Consider the following 27,958-nt stretch of genomic DNA (forward strand, 5'->3'; position numbering starts at 1 on the left):
GGGAAACCTCCTCCCGAAAGCTGATTGGCTGCCTTCGCACGTTTGGCCGCCGCTCCTCCCTGTTTTATTGGTGGAGCCAGCTGTCTGTCAATATAGAGGGCGGGCGGCGGTGTCCCACCCCACCCAAACCCCGTTGCCGACAGCTGATTGGCTGCCTGCTGACGTTGGGCCGCCGCTCGTCCCCCCTATTTTATTGGCGGAGCGAGCTGTCTGTCAAGATAATGAGGCGGGACGGGGCACCCAACCCCCGTTGCTCATCGCTGATTGGCTGCCTCCTGACGTTGGGCCGCCGCTCGCCCCTGTTTCATTGGCGGAGCGAGCTGTCTGTCAATATAAAGGGGGAAGGCGGGAGATGAGCCGCCCGTCAAGGTGTGGGTTTGGCTTTTTTTCTTCCTTCGGCCGAAGCTGATCCATTTGAGGAGTTGCTCAGCGTATGAAAGGTTGGTCTTCGATATCTGCCGCGCGGTTTATCGCTGTGTGTGTGTAGGGGGCCAATAATAAAAAGGGTGAGCAACGTTTTAAACTTTAAAAAAAAAATCAATCATTTAATTTGTGTCGGGGGGGGTGTTGCTTTGTTTTTTTTTAAAAATCCTTCGGCTTAAATTTTTTTTTAAATCCGCCATTTTCCTGTGGTAATTTTGTACTTTTTGCACATACTGAATCCGCCAAAACTCTCTCCAAGACACTGGAGGCAAAATAAGCAGCCGTAGAAAAGTCAAGGGAACCTTTCTCTCGCTGCCCTTTTTTTTCCTCTCAGCGGCTTTTTAAAAAAAAAAAAAATTTAAAATCATATTTTTCTTTTCTTTGTTTAGTAGTCTGTACCTTTTTTTTTGTTTTGAAGCGAAAGGGTGGAAGAAGTGAAGATCCAGCGCTCCGGAGCCGCAAGCAAGCACCAGGGAGAGAAAGCCGCCGGGAGCTCAGCCAGAGGCGAGGGGGGGGAGAAATAATAAAAATATATTAAAAAATAATAACCATGGAGAATACCGAACAGGTCAAGCCCGAGCAGCCGGCCGAGCAGGTCAACAACAGCAACCCGGAGAATATCGAGCGGGTCCAGCGGGCCAAGCTGGCCGAACAGGCCGAGCGGTACGACGACATGGCGGCTGCCATGAAAGCGGTGACCGAGCAGGGCTCTGAGCTGTCGAACGAGGAGCGTAACCTGCTGTCGGTCGCCTACAAGAACGTGGTGGGCGCCCGCCGCTCGGCCTGGCGGGTCATCTCCAGCATCGAGCAGAAAAGCGAGACCGACGCCAAGAAGCTGCAGTTGACCAAAAACTACCGGGAAAAAATCGAAACCGAGCTCCGTGACATCTGCAACGACGTCCTGGTAAGAAAGGCGAACAAAGGGGGTGTGGGTGGGTGGGTTGGGTTGGGGTGGTGAGCGTTTGATCTGAAGTATTTAAAAAATCTCTTTTATACCATGCGATTCTCTCTCTCTAAATCAGCAAAATATTACTGACATTCAACGCAATGTGTTCAATTCTAGCATTTTTTTAAATACAAAAGGTTTCTGCACAAACTGAAATCTGGCTAACCGTCTCTTTTCCGTCTGATGTGGGGTATAGGTTTTCTAGGTCAGTATGCCACTAGCCTACATACACGTGTTAAGAGGTAAAAAGATTTTTGAAAGTCATTCAGACCAGCTTTTTCTATTGCAGCAGGTTGCGATAGACCTAGATTTGATTTTAAGCTACAGCCAGCTGATATCTTTAACATTGCTGCTGTTCATTGACATTTTTAAAGTTAATTATGAACTGAAATATTTTTTTGGTCTTAACTGTTAGCTTGCCATTGGCAAAATACTTTGCAATTCCTTTTTATATTGTATACTTTTTTTTTGGGATTGCATAATTGCCTACTGAACAAATAAGGAAATGGGTTTGAATTACAAGTTTATAACCTAATAACTGAATGAATGTAACCTATTTGTCAAATGCTTTTTCTGGACACAGTGAAGTCATTTTTTCCTAGTTTCTGCATTGTGTAAGTGCATTTGGTATCTACTCCTCAACAGTGTGATTGCCACTCTTCCTAAATAAATTGAGAATTACACTTGAGCCCTTCTGAGTTGGAGAATGTTTTAGATTGCAGATTATTACATTTGTGTCCTGTCAATAGTTTGTAATATGCCAAAGTTGACTTGTAACTAGCATAACTGATAACTGGTTTTGTATGTTTCCTGAAATAAACAAATGTCCAGTTGTTAAAGATCCTGGGCCAAAAGTTATTTTAAACTATGCAGTTGATCTGCCAAGGCAATAGTGCCCACCTTTAAAACTTGGCACTTTGGTGCAGTGGGGAAAGTGGGTCTCCATTTGAGTTTCAAGTGTGGGTTTTTCTGTGCAATTGCTTTTCCCTGCAAAAGATACCACCCAAATGTACCACAATTGTAGCAGTTGTTGAGGAATTTGGTTATCAATAACATTCCAAATCAGCTTGTTCATTGAATGCTCAGGATACTACATGACGGTGACTGTAAAAGGCTTTTCACATTTGCGGTAGTTTAGTTTAGGGTGTGTATGCTGGGTGGGGTAGATTGGTGTGAATCATGTACTATCGCTGATCTGATCTGTTTCTTCATATCTTGCTTATGCAGCCAACAATTCTGACATTTGTAGTGATTGTACATACATGTTAACAAATCTGGCTGTGCTGTTCAATTGACTTGATCGTTTCTGTTTAACGATCGGTGACACTAATTTTAGAAGTGGTTGCAGTTCTCTGAACCAAAGACAATATTGAACTTTACTAGTTTCATACACAATTTCTTCTAAGCATACTGCAAAATGAATTAAAATTGAGATGCCCAACATGCATTGCTTGGTAGTAGATTCCTGGATTGGAATGTATAGGTGTAGTAGTAAGCAATGATTAGTGGAGGCCTTGTTTGGTAGCAGCCCCAGGCTAAATTTCTCAAGGCTTCTGTTCTGACTTGTACTTTTTAGACAGATGTTTTAAATAGTAGAATCTTATATGATGGTTTTTGCTATACACTGTTGAAGACTCTGGTAAATGTGCAATCAATCAACATTAGTTAGAACCTGAATAAGTTAATGTGTACACATGAATTTTGATGGGCATGTATAGCTGATGTCCAAAAAATCCTGGGGTCTTTTTACCTTGAAATGGGGGTCAGTGTCAAGATATTCTAAATGCAGTCGTTTCTATGTTATCAGCATTAACCCGTGTGGCAGTCCTGTGATCAGCCAGTTTAAATGAATGGGCACCCACTAGGTGAGGTGGAAATTGTGGCTTTGCCACTTCCTGCTGTAAAGAAAGTGAGGCCTTTTCCAATTTGGGCCCTGCTTCTGTTGGTTTAATGTACTGTCAGCTTCCTTCAGTCTTGTACAGTATTTTAGCAGTGCAAGAGATGGAACAGGTGGGTAATAGTGAACCCCTGTTTTTATGCCTGAGTAAACCCTGGCACAGTACTAACTGGGTGGAGACCCAGTGTAAAGTGGGCTCTGCCCCAGTTTTCTACCTCTGATCATCTCCCAGATGAACTCTGCTAAATTTTAACCCCCTCAACAATTCAATACCAGGTACTTTTAGCAGTCCACTTCTCCATCTTCCCCCTTCCCACACCCGCCCACTTGAATGCAATACAAGTGGCAACAAATTAGAAATTTAAGACAATTACAAGCAATTGGAGCATTGCTAGCCAGAAGGCCAAGATGATTGAATATGTGGAGGCGCATTGGTATTTACTGATGAGAATTTTGGAGAGGAGGTGAATGCTTAAGTGAGGACGAGCTGAGGAATATTGTGATGGCTTAATGGAAAATTTTAAATCCATTAGTTGAGGGAAGACAAAAATGCCAGTGCCTGACAGAATTCATGCTAGGATCCTGAAGTTGAGGGAGGAAATTGCAATAGCCCAAGAAATTATATTTTGAGGCTCTATTGAATGTGGACATGTGCTAGATGTTGGGAGTGGCCAATGTAGTACCCATTTTTATAAATGGAAACTGCACTCTGGTAATTACAGGCTAGTTAGCTTAACCCCCTGTGCTAAGGAAAATTTAAGAATGAAATTACTATGCATCTAGATGAAGAGAAAATAGTTGGAAGTAACCAGCATGGATTTCAAAAACATGTTTGAGCAGGTAAAGGGCTTAGTAGATAGGAAGGGTGGGGGGGGGGGGGGAAGATGCAGTGGTTGTAGCATACATGGACTTTAACAAAGACTTGACAAGGTGTATGTGGGAAATGAGTATTAGAGAAGATTAAGGGATATGGAATTAGGGAGAAGATAGCAAGCTGGATGAAAACATTTTGGGAAGAAGCCTGTAGTAATTGAGGGCATTTCCTCTGGGTAGTGGTGCCCCTCAGGGTTCAGTATGGGCCACATACTGTGTTCACTGTACACATTGGGGATTTGGGTTTAGGCCTATAGGATAGATCTCAATTTTGAAATACCAAAGTAGGTGATAGTTAATTCTTTAGAAGGTTAGAAGCAATTACAAACGGTGGGGGGGGGGGGGGAAATGGGCTGAAGCAGCAGATGGAATTCAACATCTAAGTGTAAGGTGATGCATTTTGGTTGTAAAGAAAAGCAATAATTAGGTTGTGCTGTGGGGAGTAGAGGGATTTGGGGGGGGGTACAGGCTTATAGGATGTTAAAAGGCAGCACTGCAGGTTAAGGCTACATTTATATTTAAAAAAAAAAAAAAAAAACTCATTCTAGGTTTCATTTTGAGATCTAAAAGCCAAGAGGTAATGAGTCTACATCAAACCGCAAGGCCTCCGAGGGCTATGTGCAGTATTAGCCTCCACACCACAGAACAGATACTGGGGCTCCAGCGAAGGTTGCTGCCTGGTTTAAGAACAGAAATGGGAGCAGGAGTCTGCCATTTGACCCCTTGAGCCTGCCCTGCCATTCAGTAAGATCATGGCTGATCTTCTACCTCCACACCACCTGCCTGATCCCCATATTTCTTGATTACCTTAGTATCCAAAAATCTATCAATGCCTTGAATATACTCAATGACTGAGCCTCCACAGCCCTCTGGGATAGAGAATTCCAAAGATTCACCACCGAGTGAAGAAATTTCTTCATCTCAGTCCTAAATGGCCAACCCCTTATTCTGAGACTCCACAGCCAGGGGAAACATCCTCCCTGCATCTACCCTGTCAAGCCCTGTAAGAATTTTGTATGTTTCAATGAGATCACCTCTCATTCTTCTAAAACACTCAAATATAGGCCTAGTCTACTCAATCTGTCCTCATAGGACAATCCTTTTCTCTCCCCCCCCCCCCCCCAAATCCATCCAGTCTGGTGAACCTTCGTTGCACTCCCTCTGTGGCAAGTATATCTTTCCTTAGGTAAGGAGACCAACACTGTACACAGTACTCCAGGTGTGGCCTCACCAGGGCCCTATATAATTGCAGTAAGACATCTTTACTCTTATACTCAATTCTTCTTGTAATAAAGGCCAACATACTATTTGCTTTCTTAATTGCTTGCTATACCTACATGTGTACTGATTTGTGTACAAGGACACCCAGGTTCCTCTGACCAACATTTCCCAATCTCCTCACCATTTATAAAAAAATACTCTGCTTTTCTATTTTTCCTACCAAAGTGGATAACTTCACATTTCTCCACATATATATTCCATTTGCCATATTCTTGCCCACTCACTTAGCCTGTCTATATCCCCATGAAGCCTCTTAAATTCCCACCTAGCTTTGTATCATCAGCAAACTTGGATATATTACATTTGGTCCCCTCATCCAAATCATTGATATAGATTGTGAATAGCTGAGGCCCAAGCACTGATCCTTGTGGTACCCCACTAGTTAATAACCTCTTGTGTGGCACCTTATTGAATGCCTTCTGAAAATGTAAATAGACCACATCCACTAGTACCCCTTACCTATTCTGCTAGTTACAACCTCAAATTTGTCATTATTTCCCTTTCATAAATCCATGTTAACTCTGCCCAATCCTACTATTTAAGTGCCCTGTTATGTCCCATGGACCCCAGCTATTCACAATATATTAATGATCTGGACGCAGGAACTAGATGTAATAGCTCTAAGTTTGCAGTCGACACAAAGCTGGGTGGGTGTGTGCTGTGAGGAGGATGCCGAGAAACTCCAGTATGATTTGGACAAGTTGGGTGATTGGGCAGAAGCACGGCAGATGCAATATAATGTGGATAAATGCGAGGTTATCCACTTTGGTGTCAAACAGGAAGGCAGATTATTATCTGAATGGCAATAGATTGGGAGAAGGGGAAGTGCAACGAGACCTGTGTGTCCTTGTGCACCAGTCGCTGAAGGTAAGCATGCAGGTGCAGCAGGTGGTTAAGAAAGCAAATGGCATGTTGGCATTTGTAGCGAGAGGGTTCGAGTACAGGAACAAGGATGTCTTGCTGCAGTTGTACAGGGCCTTGGTGAGACCACATCTTGAGTATTGTGTGCAGTTTTGGTCGCCTTATCTGAGGAATGATGTTCTTGCCATGGAAGGAGTGCAGCGAAGATTCACCAGGCTGATACCTGGGATGGCAGGAATGACGTATGAGGAGAGATTGGGTCGATTGGGCTTGTACTCGCTGGAGTTTAGAAGAATGAGGGGATCTCATCGAAACTTATAAAATTCTAACAGGACTAGATGCAGGAAGGATGTTCCTGATGGTCGGGGTCCAGAACCAGGGATCACAGTCTGAGGATAAGGGGTAAGCCATTTAGGACTGAGATGAGGAGGAATTTCTTCACCCAGAGTGGTGAACCTGTGGCATTCTCTACCACACAGGGCAGTTGAGGCCAATTCATTAAATATATTCAAGAAGGAGTTGGATATATTTCTTGAGGCTAAAGGGATATGAAGAGAAGGCAGGAACAGGGTACTGAGTTTGGATGATCAGCCATGATCTCATTGAATGGCGGAGCAGGCTCGAGGGGCCGAATGGCCTACTCCTGCTCCTATGTTTCTATGTCCTTGATAGATTCTAGCATTTTCCCCACTACTGATGTCAGGCTAACTGGTCTGCAGTTCCCTGTTTTCTCTCTCCCTCCTTTCTTAAATAGAGGGGTTACATTTGCAAACTCTAGAATGTAGGCGATCAGGTCCAGGGATTTATTGGCTTTCAGTCCCATTAATTTCTCCTGTACTTTCATTCTCATAGACCCTTGATTCTCCACTATTTCTAGGAAGTGTTTTGTCTTGAGGACTGACAAAGTTTGTTTAAATTCTCTGCCATTTCTTTATTCCCATTATAATTTCTCATGTCTCAGCCTGTAAGGACCCACATTTACTTTTGCTAATCTTTTCCTTTTTACTTGGAAGCTTTTACAGTCATGTCTCTTGCTAGTTTACTCCTATTCTTGCTAGTTTACTCCTATTGTTTTCCCTTTTATCAATTTCTTGGTTTTCCTTTGCTGAATTCTAAAATTCTCCCAATCCTCAGGCTCACTACTCCTTTTGGCAACATTACAAGCCTCTTCCTTTGATCTAATACTATCTTTTTAACTTCTGTTAGCCATGGTTGGACCACTTTTCCTGTGGGGTTTTTGTGCTTTAAAGGATTGTATATTTGTTGTAAATTATGTATTAATTCATTAAATACTAGCCATTGCTTGTCTACCATCCTACCTTTTTAATGTAGTTTCCCATCTACCTTGGCTAGCTCTCTTCATACCTACATAGTTTGATTTGTTTAGGTTTAAGACCCTAGTTTGGGATTTAACTAAATCACTTTCAAACTTAATGGGCCATATTTTCCAATCAGAAGCTTCCTGCGTGCGGAGGCCTCCGATCTGGGAAAAATCTACGCCCTTACCTGAGGGCTCCCGAGGTGCATATAGTTCTGATCCTGGGCCCCTCCAACTCAGTGCACAGGGCCCACGTGTCCCAGGGGTGCAGGCGGTTTGTAAGCATCCCTGGGGATCATGTGGGCCATGGGGCGCCAATCAGCGGAATCTCCCTTCATACACTTGACAGACCTGTCAAATATGAATGGAGATCACCCCAAAAACATTTTAAAACATTAAATACATTTTTTAATATTTTTAAAATTAGTTGAAATTACAAATTAAATATTTTAAACAAATTTAATTGAGAAAAAATAAGTATCACAGGGCTTAAATAAACTCTTTTGTATTTTAAAATGATGTGAATTTTTTTTCAACTTTTATCCTGGTAAAAGGCCTTGTCTGCTTTTACCAGGTGTAAGAATTCTAGGGTTTTCTGCGGGCAGAGGGTCTTCAGAAAGCAAAACTCTCTGCCCGTGGAGGCCCTTCTCCAGGGCAGGCGTCTGATCTGTCGAGCATTTTTGACAGATCAGAAATGCCAGTTTTCAGTGCATGCGCTTTGCATGCCTGAAACCGGCATTTCCGATGCCCTGTAGGCATCAGAATATCTGGCCCCATATAAAATATCTGGCCTCATAGAATTTTATTTTATCATTATGGTCACTCTTCCCCAGGTCCCTTTCTTACAAGGCTATTAATTAACCCTTTCTCATTGTACAATACTAGATCTAAAATAGCCTGTTCCCTAATTGGTTCTTCAACATACTGATCTGGAAAACTATCTTGTATGCATTCCATGAATTTGTCCTCCACACTAATGCTGCAAATTTGGGTTACCCAGGCTATATGTAGATTAAAGTCCCCCATGATTACTGTATTACTTGTTACATGCACCTCTTAATTTCCTGATTTATACTCTGCCCTACATTACAACTACAGGAAACTTTTGATTTACCAGCACCTAAATAACTGGAAATCTTAGTTAACTGGCAAAATTCAGGAGTAGGTTCAAGTAACTTTTATTACTTGCTTTCCTCCATTTGTTGCTGTGCAAGGGTGTGGCTGCAGCTGTTGCTAAGCTACAGAGACACTTGCAACGTGTGGCCATTGTTCTGAAGCTGTTAAGCAACAGGGTTTGTTGCTTTCTACGGGACCTTTTACTAATAGCTTTCGGTTATCTGGAATTTTTAATGGCACCACGTCGGTCCCATCCGTGCCAGATTAAAAAAAAAAGTTTCCTGTACTGTTTGGTGGCATATAAACAACGCCCACCACTGTTTTCTATGTTTCTGCCCCTTGCTGTTTCTTAGCTCCACCCAAACTGATTCTACTCTATTTTCAGAGCTAAAATCCTTTCTCTCCTGTCTTTACCCATCCTATATCAGGGTTACTTCTCCTTTTTCCACTTTGCCTATCTCTTCTAAAAGTTGAAGTATCCTGGAATATTTAGTTCCCAACTGTGGCCACTTTGCAACCATGTCTCTAATGGCTTGGATCAAACCTATTCATTTCTATCTGAGCTATTAATTCATCTATTCAGATAGTGCCTTTAGCTTTGATTCTGTTCTCTTTTTTTTTTCCCTGAGTCATTGATGCCCTATTACCTTTGCTACACTCGATCCCTTCCTGACCCACTCTGCTTATTTTTACCCAAAACTCTGCTCTGCTCTATAGCCTTGACATTTCTCTTGCTGCTTTTAAATTAACTCTTTCCTGAATCCTCCCCTACCCCCCTTCACTAGTTTTAAAGCCCTGTCTACTGTTCTAGTTATTTGATTTGCCAGGACACTGGTTCCAGCCTGGTTTAAGTGGAGCCCATCTCAATGGAACAGCTCATCCTTGCCCCAGTACTAGTGCCAGTGCCCCATGGAGCAAAACCCCTGTCTTCCCACACAACTTTGAGCCATGCATTTAACCGTCTAAACTGCTTATCCCTATGTCAATTGGCAGTGGCTCGGGTAACAATCCAGCAATTTACCTTTGAAGTTCTGTTTTAATTTGGACCCCAACTCTTCAAACTCTCAGCAGCACCTTATTCCTAGTTCTACCTAATGTTGGTTCTTGTGTGGACCACGACAACTGGATCCTCCCCTTCTCACTCCTCCAAGTTCTTCAGCCACGAGGATGTCTTTAACCCTGGTAGGCAACACAACCGTCAGAACTCCCGGTCGCAGCTGCAGAGAACAGTATCTATCCCTCTAGCTATACTGTCCCCTACCACAGCTACGTTCCCTTTCACTCCTCCTTTTCTTTCTCTCTCTTTTCCCCCTCCCACCCCCCTTGAATGGCCTCCTGCGCTGTGGTCAGTTTGATCATCCATCCTACAGGCTTTTCCCTCATCCACACAGGCAGCAAGAACCTCATACCTGTTGGATAAGGACAAATGCCTAGGCTCCTCCAGTACTGCACATGGGGTCCCCTTGCCTGCCTGAGTTGCAGTCACACCTTTGCCCTGACCACTAACCAGACCTGTACCACTACCTAACCTAAGGAGTGTGACTGCCTCCTGGATTGAAGTGTCCAGGTAACTCTTCCCCCTCCCTGATTCCCCACAATGTCTGCACCTCAGACTCCAGCTCAACAACTCTGAGCTAAGTTCCTCAAGATGCAGGCACTTACTGCAGACGTGGTTGTCTGGGATATCACTGCTCTCCACAAACTCCCACATGCTGTAGCTGTGGCGCACTGCCATCCCTATATGGCCTTGTATTTAATTAAAAGTAATAAATTTGTATTTAAGTAACTTGGTTTACAGTTTAGTTTCTTGTCTAATTATGTAATCTAGATTAAGTTATGGGTTAATAAATTAAATATCTAACACAAAGCACTACAAGAGTGCAGGCAAAAAGCAGCAACTCCTTCGCCCTCTTCGAATTTCCACTCTTTCCAAATTCCCAAATAAAAGTTTGTTTATACAGAAATATAAAGGAAAATTGGGGACTTTTTTCATTGGAACAATGCAGATTACTTGGCAAAATATAGAAGTTGACTTTAGACTTTGTCCATTGGTTGAAGGGTCAAAAATGAGTGGACATAAATAAGGATTAAATGTAAGACTTGGAAAAAGTCCAGGAGAAACTTCTTAGGTATAAGATACAGAATTCACTTCCATGGTTAGTAGTTGAAGCAGAAACTGTCAAAATTCAACATTAGATTGTATAGATGAATGAAAGGTTTGGAGGGATGAGAACTGGGTGGGTAAAGGCAAGTGAGCTACAGGAAACTTGTATCTGGCACTGACTGGACTGAGCTGTTGCCGATCTAGCAAAACTGCCGGACATACAAAGTTAATGTTGAAGCATATGGAGGTTTTCATCTCCGTATCTGACAACAAACACTGCTTAGCAACAGCTTGTAAACAGTCGGCCCGTACCTTGGAAGCGTCTCTGTAGCTTAGCAACAGCTTCAGACTTTCCAGAGCCTGACTGTTGAAAACGAAGCCACGAGAAGAAAAAAAACAAACAAAACGGCTCCTGATTTCTGCCGGTAGATCGAAGTTGCCAGACATACAACCTCCGGATAAACCAAAGTTTCTTGTACTTGCTTGTCATGGGCTAAAGGGTCAATTTCCATGCTGTAACCCATATGTACTTTGTAGCACTTTGAAGAAATTGTAGTGAGGAAATATAACATCCACTAACTGAGAATCACCACAGTATCTTTATTTCCAGCCAAAGAAAGAGGATGGGCATCCCAAATTGTCCTGAACTTTGCCAGGCTGGTTCAAGCAGCCTAGAGCAACTAATACCTGACCTTGCCTTACTGTAACCAGCAAGAAGGATTTAGAACCCATTGTTTCTACATTGTGGATTAGCTGCTTCAAATCTGATGCATACTAAAGTCCAGGTCTACATGAGAAAAATATTTCCACAGAACCCCACCAACTGGATGCCTCTGTTACTCAAGTTAAATGATGCATTTCATTTTTTTAAAGTTTAGGTGGGAGAAGAGGAGAAAATGAGTGGCAGTGATTTGAGCTAGCATGACTTGGGTAGGGGAAATGACAGAAAAAGCTGCTGGTGACTGGAATTGCAAAGGTTCCTGATGTTTAATCTGCTTAACCTACAGAAGCATGGAGGGTTTTTTGAATTGGCTGCATTGCTGACCAAAGGTGGCATCGAAAGGCAGAGAAGTTGCCTCAATTGATTATTGTGGGTCTTAAATGCTGGTGCCTAAATGTGATGGAGCTAATGTTGCTATTGCCAAACAACATGTCATCCAACCAATGGATGTTGGTATGGCTTGTGCTATGAAAGTGCTACAAGAAATGTGTATGGAGTGTTTGGTGTGCCTGATGCTGGCATGACATTTAAGCTTGATCTGCAGGTGATCCACATGTTCCATTCATGAGGGGAGGGGGGGAGCTGATGGCAGAATCCATTGGTAATTGGTTTAGGTGCTATAAATTATCCCACAGACAAGAAACCTTTTAGTGTCTGAGTTCTGACTGCCAGCAGTATTTGAATCCATTGATGTGAAGTAAGACTTGACCTATGAATTGCTGATCAACATTGTGTAGAAGGATGCTGCTTCTGGTGGGGCTGTACATGGTAAATAGAAGTTGCAGCATGGCAATGGGCCATTCAACCCAAACTGTCCATGTCTGTTTGATCCTCTACACGAGCAAGAGGCCAAAGCAAGTGTCCACTGAGCAAACAGTGAACACAACTAACCTACCACCACTGCAAATCCAATTTCTGCACTAAATTAGAATTGGAAGTTCTGTGGATGAATATGCTGTTGGCCACGATCAGTATTTTACAATGGCTGAATTTTGTATTGTGCAATTTGATGTAAGTTTTCATTTGTTTCATTTAGATGTTTTGTTTCATGGTATCCTTAACATTTCCTCGTGTTCCTGTAATGTTCTACTGTGCTGGTTCATCAATTGAAATTATTGGATGGTTCCAAATTAAAATCTTTTTAATAAATTGTAAGTGCAGCTTAACCCTTAAATTTATTCTAAGTCTTGGGTAACTTGCAAATTGTACCTCAGATTTTCAGCCTTTGTGAAGCTTTCTGTTAAAAAGTTACTCTTTGGCTAACTTTTTTCAATCTAGTTTGGTTTCAAGGTGGGAATTTTTTGAAAAGCCTAGGTTGGCTTGTGGAAAATTGCCCACCAAACTTGGCAGGGAACTTAATGCTTCTGGGCCAGTTGAAACAAGTGGGGAGTGGATGTGTTGTTTACCCCACTGGTTGTACAAGAGCTCTTAACTTCAAGCCAGCTTGGGAGCTGGTTTTGAGCACTTTTGACATTCCTCTTCTCCCTTTCTTCCACCCCCCCCCCCCTCCCTTGTACTGGGGGTGTAGAGAAGATTGATTGCTCCTTGGCCACCACACCAAATTTTCAATTGGAGGACCTGAACAAAATTTGGAAGTGGGATTACACTTCAAGACAAATACACTTCAAGACAAATACTCCAATTGTTTGGTAGGAGGAATAACATACTGCTTGGATAATAGTCTAAATGGGATAGAGGTGTAAAGTGGATCCAGATACACAACCTGCATTTCTACTTTTAATAACGGCCACAGTGCAAATCAACAGGAGTTTATTTCTAGGGAAAGAATTGCTAAGTGGGGAGCATGTGCAACTTGTTACCACATTGAGTGGTTGAGGCAAATAGTGCCGATGCATTTAAGTGGTAAGCTAGATACATGCATGAGAGAGAGAGGAATAGAAGGGTATGCTGATGGGATGAAATGAAGAGGTGGGAGGAGGCTCATGTGGCTCATGGACCAGTTGGGCCAAATAGATTTTACAGCACTGAAAAAGCCATGTAATTCTGTTAAACTTGGGTTAGATCACACTGTTCTGGTCTCCATATTGTAAAAGTATATATAGGCAGAGTGCACAAGATTTACAAGGATGATACCAGAATGGAGAAGGTTCGACTATCAAAGATTGAACAGGCTGGAGCTCTTTTCTCTAGAAAAGACTGAGGTGACCTGAGAGGTCTTGACCCTGTTGAACACTTCAAAATTTTGATGTAAGGAGGATATTTCCCCTTCGAGGGGAATCCAAAACTAGGGGCCATAAATATAAGGTAGTCACTAATAAATCTAATGGAATTCAGGAGAAAATTCTTTACCCTGAGTGGTTAGAATGTGGAACTTGCTACAGGGCGAGTGTCCTGAATCCAGCAACCTCTGGATCGAGGCCGAGCCGGTTTTCAGGTTTTTCTGGACTTCGGAACATGTTTCTGATGTCTGAAGCCTGGAAACGCCCGAGCCCCAGTTGCAATACTTCCGGACTTTGGACATCAAACACGTTCCGAGTCTGGAAATGCCTGGGCCCAGGTTGCACTATTTCTGGTTTTTGGTAAGCCTTCCTCGGTGTCCGGATTCCTGAACATTTTACAGATTCTGGACCCCTGCCACCAATCGTCCTGGATTCCGATACTCTGGATTTGGGACACTCAACCTGTACCACATGGTGTAGTTGAGGTGAATAGCATAGATGCATTTAAGGGGAAGCTAGATTAGTACATGAGGGGGAAATGATCGAGTGAGATGAAGTAAAGTGGGAGGAGGCTCATGTGGAGCATAAACACTGCCATAGACCTGTTGAATTAAATGGCCTGTTTCCAATCTGTAAAATTTGATGTGATTCTGTGTTGGACTAAATGAGAAGACAACCTGAATACAAACTTAGCAGACTGGAGTTTTTTGACAAGTCCACATCAAAAACTCATCTGTTCTCTTCGCAGATGGTGCCTGACCTGTGTTTGGCAATTTCTCTTTTTTGTTTAGCTGTGTTGAACAGAAGCTGTTGTACTGAACTTGTACAGCCTACCTTGTACAGGAAACTTTGATATCCAGGACCGAGCTGTTGTCGATCTATCAAAACTGCCGGACATACAAAGTTAATGTTGAAGCATACGGAGGTTTTCATCTCTATCTGACAACAAACACTTGCTTAGCAACAGCTTCTAAACAGTTGGCGGCAGCTGCAAGCGTCTCTAGCTGAAGCTGTTGCTATAGCTACAGACCGTGTGTGTGGGTGGTGTGTGTCTGTGTGGTGTGTGTCGTGTGTGGTTGTGTGTGTCTGTGTGGTGTGGTGGGTGTGTGTCGTGTGTGGTGTGTGTCTGGTGTGTGTCGGTGTGTCGTGCGTGTGTGGTGTGTGTCGTGTGTGTGGTGTGTGTCGTGTGTGGTGTGTGGTTGTGTGTCGGGTGTGTGGTGTGGGTGTGGTGTGTGTGTCGTGTGTCGTGTGTGTGGTGTGTCGTGTTTGTGTGTGGTTGTGTGTGGTGTGTGGTTGTGTCGTGTGTGTGGTTGTGTCGTGTGTGTGTGTGGTGTGTGGTTGTGTGTGTGTGGTGTGTGTGGTGTGTGTCTGTCGTGTGTGGTGTGTCGTGTGTGGTGTGTGGTGTGTGTGGTTGTGTGTGTGTGGTGTCGTGTGTGGTGTGTGTGTGTGGTGTGTCGTGTGTGTGGTGTGTCGTGGTGGTGTGTGTGGTGTGTGGTTTGTGTGTGTGTCGTGTGTGTGGTGGGTGTGTTGTGTGTGGTGGGGTGTGTGTGGGTGGTGTGTGGTGGGTGGTGTGTGTGGTGTGTTGTGTGGGGTGTGGTGTGTGGGTGTGGTGTGGGTGGACTAAAAACTTATAGAAAACGGCTCCTGATTTTTGCTGTTTGAGTATTCCAGACACACAACGTCCAGATAAACCAACGTTTCCTGTACCATGTTCAGTTTTGGTAATGGACAAAAGGGAACTCAAGTGGTGGCTAGAAGATGTCAGAGTTACGAGGATAAGCTAGAGAGAAAAGATTAACTTGAAGGTAGGATCATGGGTGGTGGATATAAAGTCCATACTTGGGTCATGGTCTAGAGGATAAAGCAATTAACTGATGAAAGCAAGTTCAGATTCATGTTGGAGCAATTCATGCCAAGTGATCAATTCCTGGTATGGCTTTTCTGGTTTAGCTAGGGTCATGGAGCTAAACCATTTGCAGTGATTTTTTTTTTTAGTATGTATTTAGATGTATTAAGCATTTTCACTTCGCACCAGTTTTATGTAGTTATATGCAGCCTAATCTGGAACCTGAAAGATCCTCCCTTCTCCAAGCAGTCACATTCACTTTGTTTTTGATATAATTTACATTACACAAGTTTAGCATTGGTGTGAAGCAGAAATTATGAAAATGGAAGAACCAGGGGTTTCAGTAAAATGAGCTAAATGACATCTGTCTTGTGATCTATGAAAGTTCATCAGTGTAATTAATATCATGTATGTCCACTCCCACTGACTAATTGCATCTTTCACTGCCTAGTGTGTTCTGAAAATTGAGTATTAACCTTTTATAGTCTACTCCCATTAACTCAGTTACATGTTTATTTTGCACACAAGGATCAAGCTATCATAGCTTGAATTAAGTTATTTTAAAATCTTTTTGGTCAAGAGAAAAAATTGATTCTAATCAATTCAGTGACTTTAATTTAAGTGAACTGTATACTGCTCTGCACTCATCTGTTGCCTGAAAAGCCCCCTCCCTCCCACACGGTATGCATCATTGTCAGCCACTAGCTCTGCAGTGACCTGTCGCTGCTAACCTTGCCCTTTTTTTTGTACTGAGTCCTCTCAAACCTGACCCTCCATATAAACTACTCCATTCATAGCTCGCACTCCTTCAGCGGCCTCTGTCACCAACCATGTCTTTGTATTCCTTACCCTCCTTCAATCATTTCTTTCTGCATTGGCCTCTGGAAAACTTTTTGCACTTTTTTTTTTTGGTTGTCACTCTCTCTCCTCTCTTTCTCCCCCCCCCCCCCCCCCCCCCCCCCAGGTCCCTTCCATTAATTAACTTGTAACAGATCCAACACTCGTGATGGTGCTTTATTAAGTGATTTACTTGTTAATGTATAATAAAGTTACAACCATAGTGCTCAAAATAAATTTTCTAGGATACCAGAATGTTTTTGTTTTGAAAGTCTTAACATTTCACTCAGTTTCAGGTATAGTTGTAAATTAACTTTTTTTTTTTTTTTTTTTTTAAACTGCTAGCAGTCCAAATTGTCCTGCTTGGAATTTTTTGTCCTGTTTTCTCCCCACGTCCTGTTCTGTCCCTCTATTCTCCTGAGGGTTTTAAACTTGTATTGTGATGTATGATTATACTACACTGCATAGGTATAAATGTTACATGGGTCAGATCTTTCCTGTTTGCCTGTTAATGTTTCAACATATAGCAAATTCAGATGGCAAACGGAATCCATAAATAGTGTTGTGTAAATGTGACCCCACTTTGCCAATATGCCCTGTTCTGTTGGAAAGACCTACTGATGTTTGCCTACACCTCAATGTGGCTGCTACTCCATTCTCCTAAGATTTCCTCTACTGTTAAGTGGAGAGGCATAGGGGTTTTGGGAAGAGAACTCAAGTGTTGTACCTAGGTGGCTGAAGGCACAGTGGGTAGGATGCACAAGGGATGAGGGAGTGGTGCAGCTGGTAGAAGTAGGAAGGGGTGAGGCCACAAGGATTTAAACACCAAGATGAGAATTATATTGAGATATAGTGGAACTAACACCTAGTGTCTGTCAACAAGGACCGGAACGAAGGGTGAGTGGAACTTAGTGTGATAGGATACAGGCAGCAGAATTTTGGATGAGTTGATTACAGTGAGTGGAGGATGGCAGGCTGGTCAAGAGTATTGGAATAGTCTGATCTGAAGAGATCGTGGCATGGGTGAGGATTTCAGTAGCAGGTGTGCTGAGTTACAAGTAGATGTGGGTAATGGAGAAGGTATGGGGTTGGAAGCTTGGTTTGGGGTTGACCAGGATGCAGAGGTTGCAAACAGTGGTCAACCGGAGTAGCCAGGTGGTGTTTAAGGTGATGGCTTTCTTCCCATCCCTTATTTAACTGGAGGAAATTGTAGATTATCCAAAACTGGATGTGATTCCATTTGTAAACCGTGATAGCAGTCCCACTGTTGGACAATGGAGGCAGGTGTTGGAGCATGATGTGGTCAGCTGTTACCGGTCAAGGAGGATGAGGTGGGATAATGTGCAGTGGTTAGTCAAAAGGAATGCCATTTGTGACTGATTAGGGTGGTTTTGGTGCTATGGCAGAGGTGGGCACCTATTTAGGAGGTGACCTGTTTTGAGGACTAAAGGGGATGGTAATTTGCAAGGACCAAAGTGTCAAGGGTAAGTTTTTTTGGGAGGGGGTGGTGATTGTGATTTTTGAAAAGTAGATGACCATGCTGGAGGAGAAGGAACTATTAACAATGTCCATTAGCAAGAGTGCAAGCATGGGCAGCTGGGTGGTGAGCAGTTTAGTGGGAATGAGGTTAAAGAAGAAATGGGTTAGTGGGACTTTTTGGAGGGGGGAGATTTGGCTTGGTGGGGAAAGTAGCAGATGATATGGACAGGTGTAGGCCATTTAACCCCACAAGCCTGCTCCACCATTCAATGTGATCATGGCTGATCATCCAAATTCAGTACCCTGTCCCTGCTTTCTTCCCATATCCCTTGATCCCTTTAGCTTTAAATATATCCAATTCCTCCTTGAATATATCTAATGAATTGGCCTCTACTGCCTTCTGTGGTAGAGAATTCCACAGGTTCACCACTCTGGGTGAAGAAATTCCTCCTCATTTGTCCTAAATGGCTTACCCCTTATCCTTAGACTGTGACACCTGGTTCTGGACTCCCTGACCATTGGGAACGTCCTGCCTGCATCTAGTCTGTCTAGTCCTGTTAGAATTTTATAAGTTTCAATGAGACCCCCTCAATCTTCTAACCTCCAGTGAGTACAAGCCCAGTCGACCCAATCTCTCCTCGTATGTCATTCCTGCCATCCCATATCAATCTGTTGAATCTTCACTGCACTCCTTCCATGGCAAGAACATTCTTCCTTGGATAAGGTGACCAAAACTGCACACAATACTCAAGGTGTGGTCTCACCAAGGCCCTGTAAAACTGCAACAAGACATCCTTGTTTCTGTACTCAAACCCCCTTGCTATGAAGGCCAACATACTATTTGCCACCTGCTGCACCTGCATGCTTACCTTCAGCGACTGGTGCACAAGGATGCCCAGGTCTTGTTGCACTTCCCCCTTCTCCCAATCTATTGCCATTCAGATAATCTGCCTTGTTTTTGACACCAAAGTGGATAACCTCACATTTATCCACGTTATATTGCATCTGCCATGTTTCTGCCCAATCACCCAACCTGTCCAAATCATCCTGGAGTTCCTCTGCATCCTCCTCACAGCACACATGCCCACCCAGCTTTGTCGTCTGCAAACTTGGAGATATTACATCTAGTTCCCTCGTCCAGATCATTAATATATAGTCAATAGCTGGGGTCCCCCACTAGTCACTGCCTGCTACTCGGAAAAAGAGTAATTTATTCCAACTCTTTGCTTCCTGCCTGCCAACCAGTTCTCTATCCAAGTCAATACCTTGCCCTCAATCCCATGTGCCTTAACTTTACATGCTAATCTCTTATGCGGGACCTTATCGAAAGCCTTCTGAAAGTCCAAATACACCACATCCACTGGTTCTCCCTTAGCTATTCTACCAGTTACATCCTCAAAAAATTCCAGTAGATTAGTCAAGCACGATTTACCTTTTGTAAATCCATGTTGACTTTCTGATCCGGTCACTGTTTTCCCAGTGCTCTGCCATTACAGGAAACTTCACGATACCCGGCACCGATGGGACCGAGCTGCTGCCGATCTATCAAAACTTCCGGATAGACCAGCGCTAATGTTGAATGATAGAGTTTTTCGGTATCTGACAACAAACACTGTTGCTTAGCAACAGCTTGTAAACACTCAGCCTGTACCTTGGAAGCGTCTCTCAAGCTGTTGCTAAGCTAGAGATGCTTTCCAGAGCCTGACTTTTTTTTTAATTTTTTTAAAAAAATGCTAGAAGAAAAACCTAACCCAAACGGCTGCTGATTTCTGCTGTTAGATCGAGGTTTCTGGACATACAACCTCCGGATAAACCAAAGTTTCCTGTACATCTTTTATAATGGACTCTAGCATTTTCCACACTACCAATGTCGTCAGGCTTACTGGTGTGTAATTCCCTGTTTTCTCTCTACCACCTTTTTTGAACAGTGGGGTAACATTAGCTACCTGCCAATCCATGGGTACTGTTCCAGAGTGTCTAAGTGAGATCATGGCTGATCTGTGACCTAACTCCATATACCTGTCTTTGGCCCATATCCCTTAATACCTTTTGGTTAACACTTGATCCAGCATCAATTACCATTTGTGGAAGAGTTCCAAACTTTTACCACCCTTTGTGTAGCAGTTTCCTAACTTCACTCCTGAAAGGTCTGGCTCTAACCTAGACTATTCCCCCTAGTCCTAGACTCAACCAGCAGAAATGCTTTTTCTCTCTACCCTCTGTTCCCTTTAATCTTCAACTTTGTTCAAATCACCCCATACCGTCTAAATTCTAGGAATACAACCCTAATTTGTGTAATTTCTCCTTGTAATTTAACCCTTGAAGTCTGGATATCATTCTAGTAAACCTACACTGCACACTCTCTCCTAGGCCAACATATCCTTCCTAAGGTGTGGTCTAACCAGGGCTTTGTATAGCTGCAACAATAACTTCTACCACCTTGTATTCTAGTCCTCTAGATTTAAAGGCCAACATTCCATTAGCTTTGATGATTTCCTGTACCTGTTAATGACATTTTAATCTGTCCTTGGACCTCCACTGTTTTTAGCCTTTCACCATTTAGAAAGTACCCTGTTCTATCCTTTTTAGGTCCAAGTGGATGACCTCACACTTGCCTACATTGAAATCCATTTGCCACAGTTTTGCCCTTTGTTTAATCTTTGTAATTTAATGATTTCATCTACAATGCTGCCTATCTTTGTCATTGACAAATTTGGATTCATGACTTTCTATGCCATCATGAGTCATTAATAAATGCTGTGAATAGTTGAGGCCCCAACACTGATCCTTGTGGGATCTTCATGGTGACTAAAGTCCGTAGTGGCAAAAAGCCAAAACACTCTGGCTACTCCAGGATAAATCTGGAGTGAGAGGCCTGGTGGCAGTCGCTAGTTCTGCCAGATCCAGCAATAGCTGGCTAAGCCATTTGTATGTCAGCATGCTGAAGCCTGTTCCTTTTGGACTTGAGGCAGCAAAGATTGGGAGGGTGTGCCATTCCAGTGGAAATGACTGGGATGGGAACGAGTAAGTTTTGTTGAAGTGGAGAAAATTGATGGCTGCGGAAGTATTGCAAATGGAGGGCCAATGGGCTTGCTGCTCGAGTGCTATGTTGTATTTCATTTAATACAGGGTTTAAGATGGGGAGAGGTGGTGAGTACTGTACTGTAGTTATTGGATGAAATTTGTTTATCCAAAGCTATTGACTTGGTACCCTCTCTTTCCCTCAATATTAAAATCAAGAAACTGATGGCACACTGTATATTGTAATGTCTCCAAGTACTGCCTAAATCATAGCTAGTGATGGCAGATTCCAATATCTTAGTGCATAACTTTATTTTGCCTACAGTCCATCTAATGTTAAAGGCTTTTGTACCTTGACAGCATTGCCATAATGTCCTGCTAATTGAGATGCTGTTGGTTTGTGGCAAAATAGAAATGTTGAAGTTTACTGTTGCCAATTATTGCAACTAAGTATGCTGAACACAAGTTAAGACTTGACCAGGTTTAATAGCTTACTTGCTCCTTTCTCTTCTCTCCTCACCCCCAAACTTATGTAAACTGGGGTAATAATTATGGTGTGCAAGTCGTGGCATTTTAGTGCTTCTGAAATATGTTCTTACTTTGCATTAAACACTTAACTTGCTAGCGGTTTGACTTCTGTTTTCTTTTCTTTAGGGATTGTTGGATAATTACTTAATTCCCAATGCTAGCAATCCAGAAAGCAAGGTCTTCTACCTGAAAATGAAGGGCGATTACTATCGGTACCTTGCTGAAGTTGCTGCTGGAGATGACAGAAAACGTAAGTAACCTTGTTTTACTTCTGTAGAAAACTGAAAATTGGATGAATTTCTGTACTGCAATGCTCGTGGCACCAAAAGTAACTGTTTAAAGAAAAACGTTTTTTTCTTTTTGAATTTGACTAATAGCCATTAATGTGGAATTTTTGTCCAGGGTATGCCTGTCCCAAAAGACAGATATGCCTATTACTGGTTTTGGCATGTGATGGATTTGTTGTCTAATGGCTGTAAACTGCCATGTGAATATTGTACCATGAAACCTATTCCATAGACCTAGTGTGCCAATGCATGGATCTGAATTCTAGTGGACTGAAGGAACCCCAGTGGAGAATGGTACCTCTTCAAAGTAATTTGTTGCCACTATTAATGGCTAGAATGCCAATATTGCTACATAAATTGCAGTATTCAAAATGGAACATAGCCAGCATCTTCAATATATGCAATTGCAGATTTGGAGACATGATTGTCGGCAATTGTAACTTTGTTGAATTAATAGCATCACAAGGCAAACTAAACAGTGTTTAAATTTAAATACTACTTTTTGCTTCTATAGAAACGATAGAAAACTCACAGACGGCCTACCAGGCAGCCTTTGACATCAGTCGGGATGGTCTGCCATCGACGCATCCAATCCGTTTGGGTCTTGCCCTTAATTTCTCTGTGTTCTATTATGAGATTCTCAACTCTCCAGAGAATGCCTGTAAACTGGCAAGAGAAGTAAGTTGTACAATCTTGGTTTTTCAATTATAAAGCTTGGCAAAATTCAGAAGTGCATAAATTTTAACTTCAGATTGTCATAGCTACACATATAATTGCAGTGTTTGAGATTTTCTCTAGCATTTTTCCCCTTTGCCCTGAAGGCATTGACTTGTTGGTGAGGTATAGAATCTTGCCAAAGTGGCTGCCATTAATGTTCAAATCTCAACAGTAAATGCCAGTAAGCTGTTTAACTACAGACTGTTCAGAGCTGAGTCTGACCAGATAGCTTTAGCTTTTTTCTCCCTGGTTCTCTGGCTGAGATTAGCTAATTCACAAAGTTTGGAAATTGAACCTGGAGACCACCCTGATCTCTAGACAGCTTGACTCAGTGATGGCAGTTGTTGACTGGCTAACAAGGTGCTCTGTAAATAGCTGGATAGACTATCGGTGTTAAAGGAGACTAGGAAAGAGGTTTGTGAGGCTAGACCATCATTGAGGGAGTCACTGACCACAAAGATGTACAAATCGATTGGGAGATGGGTCAATCTGGTGCCCATAGTCAAAAAGGTGACCAGTCACACTAAATTAGTCATGCTTCAGACTCATGTGAAACAATGGAATTGGTGTGAACTTGATTATCTGGACAATAATAACTGTTGGCATGGATTCAGGAAATGATTGATCTCTTCCTTTTGAGGAAGGGGCATCCCAAATGGGCTGTGGTAAGCCCCATGATGTCTTGTACCTAGATTTCCAGAAGTTACTTGACCAAGCTCAAAGCTGTGGGGATCCAAGGAAAATCTTGGATGCAGATATGGAATTGGCTGATGGGTAGAAAATGGGTGCTTGTGTTACTTTGGGGTGGTGGGGGGGGCGGTGCGGAAGGAAAGGAGAGTGTACTGAGTAGGGTGCCCCAGGATGGGGGTTGGGGCCCTACTGTTTCTAATTTGCATCATGATTTGGACATAGAAACCCAAAGTAAATTGCTCAAATTTTCAGGTGATGCCAAACTAAGATGGCAGTGGGATCAGAGGTCAGCTAAAATTACAGAATGAGCAGGGCAAATGTGGAAAGACTAGTCTTTTCTTTCCCACAGCCCCTTCCCAATTTTGCTCGTAGTTGCTCCATCTTACACGGGTGGGGCTTGTTTAATGTCCAAGTAGCTTTTTATGAAAATTTAATCCATTTATAAAAAAAAAAAAAATGCACAGATCTGATTGAGGTTCAAGTGTGAAATTATTGCTGCTCTGGATGATGTCATTGAATTAGCAAAAGGATATGGGGTCACTCAGGCAGCTATCAGCAACATCTACAGAGAAAGAGATTCTGTCTTGAAACATGCCAGCAGTGAAGATTTCCAATAATGTGAAAAATTCATGCACATCTAAACTCTGACATTGGAGCAGAACAACTTGAATTTCTGGCCAACTGAATGTGGAACTTGTCAGTTTTCTGAAGCATGCCACTTCTAAGCTTCAGTCAATGGATGCTAGTCATCAAGCTTTCAAGGTGACTATCAGAAGTTTCTGGCTAGAAAAAGCATAACTGCTCATGAAGCCAAAACTGAATTCTCAATCAGTTTCTTGGATGCTATGAATTTCACTGCTAGAAATTGGGATCTTGACAGCAACTTTTGCGGACCATTTTCTCCATGGTGAGTAAAGGAGAATTTGGTGAGCTCAAAGAAATAGAAGCCAACCCTGAGCTACAGAGCATTTCGGAGCAACTTCAACCAACGGGACTGAGCCCTCCTGATTACTCGTCTGATTATATCGCAGACGATGACTCTTTGATCACCTGAACCGCCATCGAAGCTTTGAGCGGACTCTAATCAGAATTAAATGAATTTAGTGACAGTACTGTAAATTTTAAAGATGAGATTGCTGATCCTCTGACTCCAGCAGCCTGACTCGAGATGCCCTGACATTCAATATTGCATGCAATGCCCATCTGGGGACTTGCTTGACTCAAATGTTGGCTCATCTGGCAAAAAGTCAAGAACCAATTGCTCATGATTCAATTTCAAAGATGAAAACAGTCCAAAATAACTGATTTGTTCTGTAATCCTTATTACGGTGAAATATTAAATCTCAGTTTTGGAGCTCAAACAGTCTCTTGTCCTTTGAAATTGTTAATGCCTTAAACAGTCTGGAGGTGTAAGTAAGTGTTGAAGGAAAGTTCCCCAATTCCATAGAATGTTTGGCACAGAAACCGGCTGTTTGCCCCAACTGATCGAGTTTATACTCCATACAAGCCTCTTCCCATTCTCCTTGCCTATTTTCACTGCCTCCCCCCCCGCCCTTTCCTTTCTCCAAGTATGCAACAAACTTCCATAAATGCATCAATGCTATTGGCTTCAACCACTCTGGCTGAGTTCCACATTTCTCAGCATGCCTTGTGTAAAGAAATCCCAATTCTTTGATATTAATGACTATCTGTTTATTTATGCCGCCTTGTTCTGGACTTGCCCTCAAATGGAAACAATTTACCCACTCTCTCTCCATTCCATTGAACCCCTTCAAGACCACGATCTGGTCGTCTCTTCCAGAGAATAGAACCCCAGCTTGCTCCACCTTTCCTGAGCTGCATCCTCTCCTAGTAACATTCATAAATCTCTTGCATTTTCTCCAGTACTTCAATATCCTTAAACTGAGGCCCCATCTGCTCTAGTGGATGTAAAAGATGCTATTTCGTAGAGGAGCAGGGGAATTATCCCCGGTGTCCTGGCCAATATTTATCCCTCAATCAACATCACCTAAAACAGATTATCTGGTCATTACCACCTTGCTGTTTGAGAGCTTGCTGTGCACAAATTGGCGGCTGCTGCATTTCCTACATTACAACAGTGATTACACTTCAAAAAGTACTTCATTGACTAAAGTGCTATTTTTTTTGTTCCTCCAAATGTGATCGCCACCTTCCTACCAAAATGAATCCCCTCAACACTTCACTATTAAATGTAATTTGCCATTTATCTGCCCACTGCACGCAAGCTTGTCTTCCTGTATTTTGGTGCTAAAAAGCCAGAATGCAAACACTACTGGCTATGTCCCCCAATTTGGTATCCTCTGAATTTCAACTCCATGCCTCCTATTATAAGCAAATAAAGAACTTGCATTAGTATGTATCATTTTATGCAGGCTGACTGAATAACATTAGGCAGACTTGACTTTCTACAGTTGAAGTGTAGTTAATGTGTAGCCTTGATACAAATTATTAACTTTATTCTCCTCCTCACCTATGTCTGAGGAGCCATGTCTGCTTTCCCACAGCCAAGTCATTCAAGATTGTTAGCAATGGTAGTAACCACAATTGACCAAGTAGCAGTAGCATCTACAGAAGAGATTTCGTAAACCTTTTTTTGTCTTCCCCTTGGGTTTTTTTCCCCTCCTAACCTCCTTGATTGTTTGTCTACTAGGCATTTGATCAGGCTATTCATGATCTGGATATTCTCCAAGATGATTCCTATAAAGACAGCACCCTCATTATGCAGTTGCTTAGAGACAACCTTACAGTAAGTTTCTTCAACTTTTTTTTCCTTGTATGTCTCTAATGCATAAGAGATTAAAGCTACACAAATCCAACAAGTTTTACTGAGCTTTTTTGGGACCATAAACTACATGAATATTTACACTAAGTATTCTGATGCATGAAGGATACATGCTGGGTATGGTATTTATCTAATGGGTGCATATATATGGATGAATTTTTGCATGAATAACAGTTAAATGTGACCATGTTACTAGTTTAAATTATACCCATGAGTATAAATGACAATTTTAAGTGTTTTTAAAGAAATTGGAAAATTAGAATTAAAACCTTTAAGTCACTTGCATGGCATTTAGATAAAGCAAAATGGGATTGTCATAGCCACCTAGGCAAGCGATGATGTATAGGATGTGGGAGATCAAAGCACCAATAGCCAATACGTTTCCTTGTAGTTTAATTTAAGCAAGGTGTGACCATGTTTAACAGTAGCTGCTGCATTAGTGTTTCTACTATCTAGAGAATGAAATAATGTCGTTTGGCACAATTACCAGTGTCACCAGATGTTTGCTGCGGAGTTGTCTGTGAATAGTATGAATTAGGAAAAATGCAAGGCTAGCTTTTTTTGTAACGGCAATTTTTAATGGCTAGTTATTTGGTATTGATGTATACACCCTGCTGCAGTGAGGAGGTTTTTGCTAAGGATGGATCCTGTTCAGGCATTGTTTTGTTGGTGTACTCCATTTGTTGGAATTTGTATTCATTTGGAATATTTCAAATGAGAATCTGAGTGACTTTTTTTCTTCTCCCTTCCTAGTTATGGTCAACTGAGAGTGCCCCAGATGAGTGTGAACCTGGTGCAGCAGAGCCTGGAGAAAACTAAATGCATGTAGGGTCCAATCCCCAAAATCTTTCTACACATCTCCATTCCTTACTGCTCCACTCAAAATTCCTATAGCAACAAAAACTCATCAGTACTCTACTGAATAGCTATGTATGGAAAATCCCCAATTTAGTCTTTATATATACACAACACACACACCACTGCTTTAAAAGAAGTCCATTCCTTGGTTTGTGTTGATGGTTGTCTGCCTTCCTGGTGTGCGGTTACTGCTGTAGAAGAGTATATAGTTTAACTTTATAACATGAGTAACCTCCAAAAAATGTAGAGGACAGAATGTTTAATATTTTAAAAAAGAAATACTTGCAGTGTTTGTATTGTGAACATAATTGGTAGAAATTTGCTGCACTAGACAGTAATTCAGTTATACTGCAATATTTTTTTTTTGCTTCCTCCCACACTTCGAACCACCTTTCCATATTCTTGAGTTGTCCTGCTGGTATTGGCTTGTGTGTGCACATTGTCTACTCTTTCCCTCCACTCCCCTTGATGTAATACATGCAATACATTTACTTTTAACAGCAATGTGGCATAATTACAGAGCAAAGTAGCTGTTGCACACATGCCTCTATTCTGCAGGAAGACTGGCCTTCTGTTCTGTAATAAAATGACGAGTTATTTTGGGAAATTGTGTGAGGCCGAAGGCATTTAAAAATGTACAATCAAGTTTTAAAAAAAAAGTACCATGTGATTTTGGAATTCTGTGAATCTTTGCTTTTTAAAAAATGAAATCTCCACCTGTCCATGTCATTATGGTATTCACTTGTGTACTGTTACAGCATGTTTCTGCTCAAGTTTGAGGCTGTGCTTGTGAATGATTAAGTCACATGCATGACTTTTTGATACACTGGAATGGGAAACACAACTTTCTTCAGATTGTTCCCAATATTTTTTTTAAAAGCATACGTTTTCTTTGCAAGTTTGTGCACATGTAAGGGGGTGTTCAGTGATTGAGATTTGGACCACTATAATTGCTAATCATTTCATAATCCCCAAAGCCTTGTGGAAATATGTTAATGCCCTATGTATAACATGAAATAAATGACATTTTATAAACCATATGTTGCTTGTCTAACTCCTATTTCCCTTTGGGTGATTCATAAAACATACTCGTGTACATTTAAAATCTAATGTTTAAGTTGATAGCACTGATACGCACACTGTTGCTACAACCGATTTTTACTGGTAAATAG

General features: G+C 42.1%; 1 protein-coding gene across 3 annotated transcripts; it reads left to right on the forward strand.

Moving 5' to 3' along the window:
- The first annotated feature begins 333 nt into the window (after window positions 1-333).
- ywhaqa (tyrosine 3-monooxygenase/tryptophan 5-monooxygenase activation protein, theta polypeptide a) lies at window positions 334-27,826 on the forward strand. 3 transcript variants are annotated; one of them, XM_085996341.1, is made up of 6 exons: window positions 334-440; window positions 842-1,327; window positions 21,558-21,681; window positions 22,233-22,396; window positions 25,797-25,892; window positions 26,682-27,826. In XM_085996341.1, exons 2-6 carry the CDS (start codon window positions 974-976, stop codon window positions 26,745-26,747), a joined length of 804 nt encoding a protein of 267 aa, XP_085852467.1. In that variant the 5' UTR covers window positions 334-440; window positions 842-973; the 3' UTR covers window positions 26,748-27,826. The 3 variants fall into 3 exon arrangements, with proteins under 3 accessions (XP_085852467.1, XP_085852468.1, XP_085852469.1); XM_085996342.1 differs by having other exon boundaries at window positions 410-506; XM_085996343.1 differs by lacking the exon at window positions 334-440 and having other exon boundaries at window positions 822-1,327.
- The last annotated feature ends 132 nt before the right edge of the window (window positions 27,827-27,958 follow it).

Source organism: Somniosus microcephalus, chromosome 9 (assembly GCF_052327205.1).
Source record: "Somniosus microcephalus isolate GS21.2 chromosome 9, FLI_Smic_1.0, whole genome shotgun sequence".
Classification (NCBI taxonomy): Eukaryota; Metazoa; Chordata; class Chondrichthyes; order Squaliformes; family Somniosidae; genus Somniosus; species Somniosus microcephalus.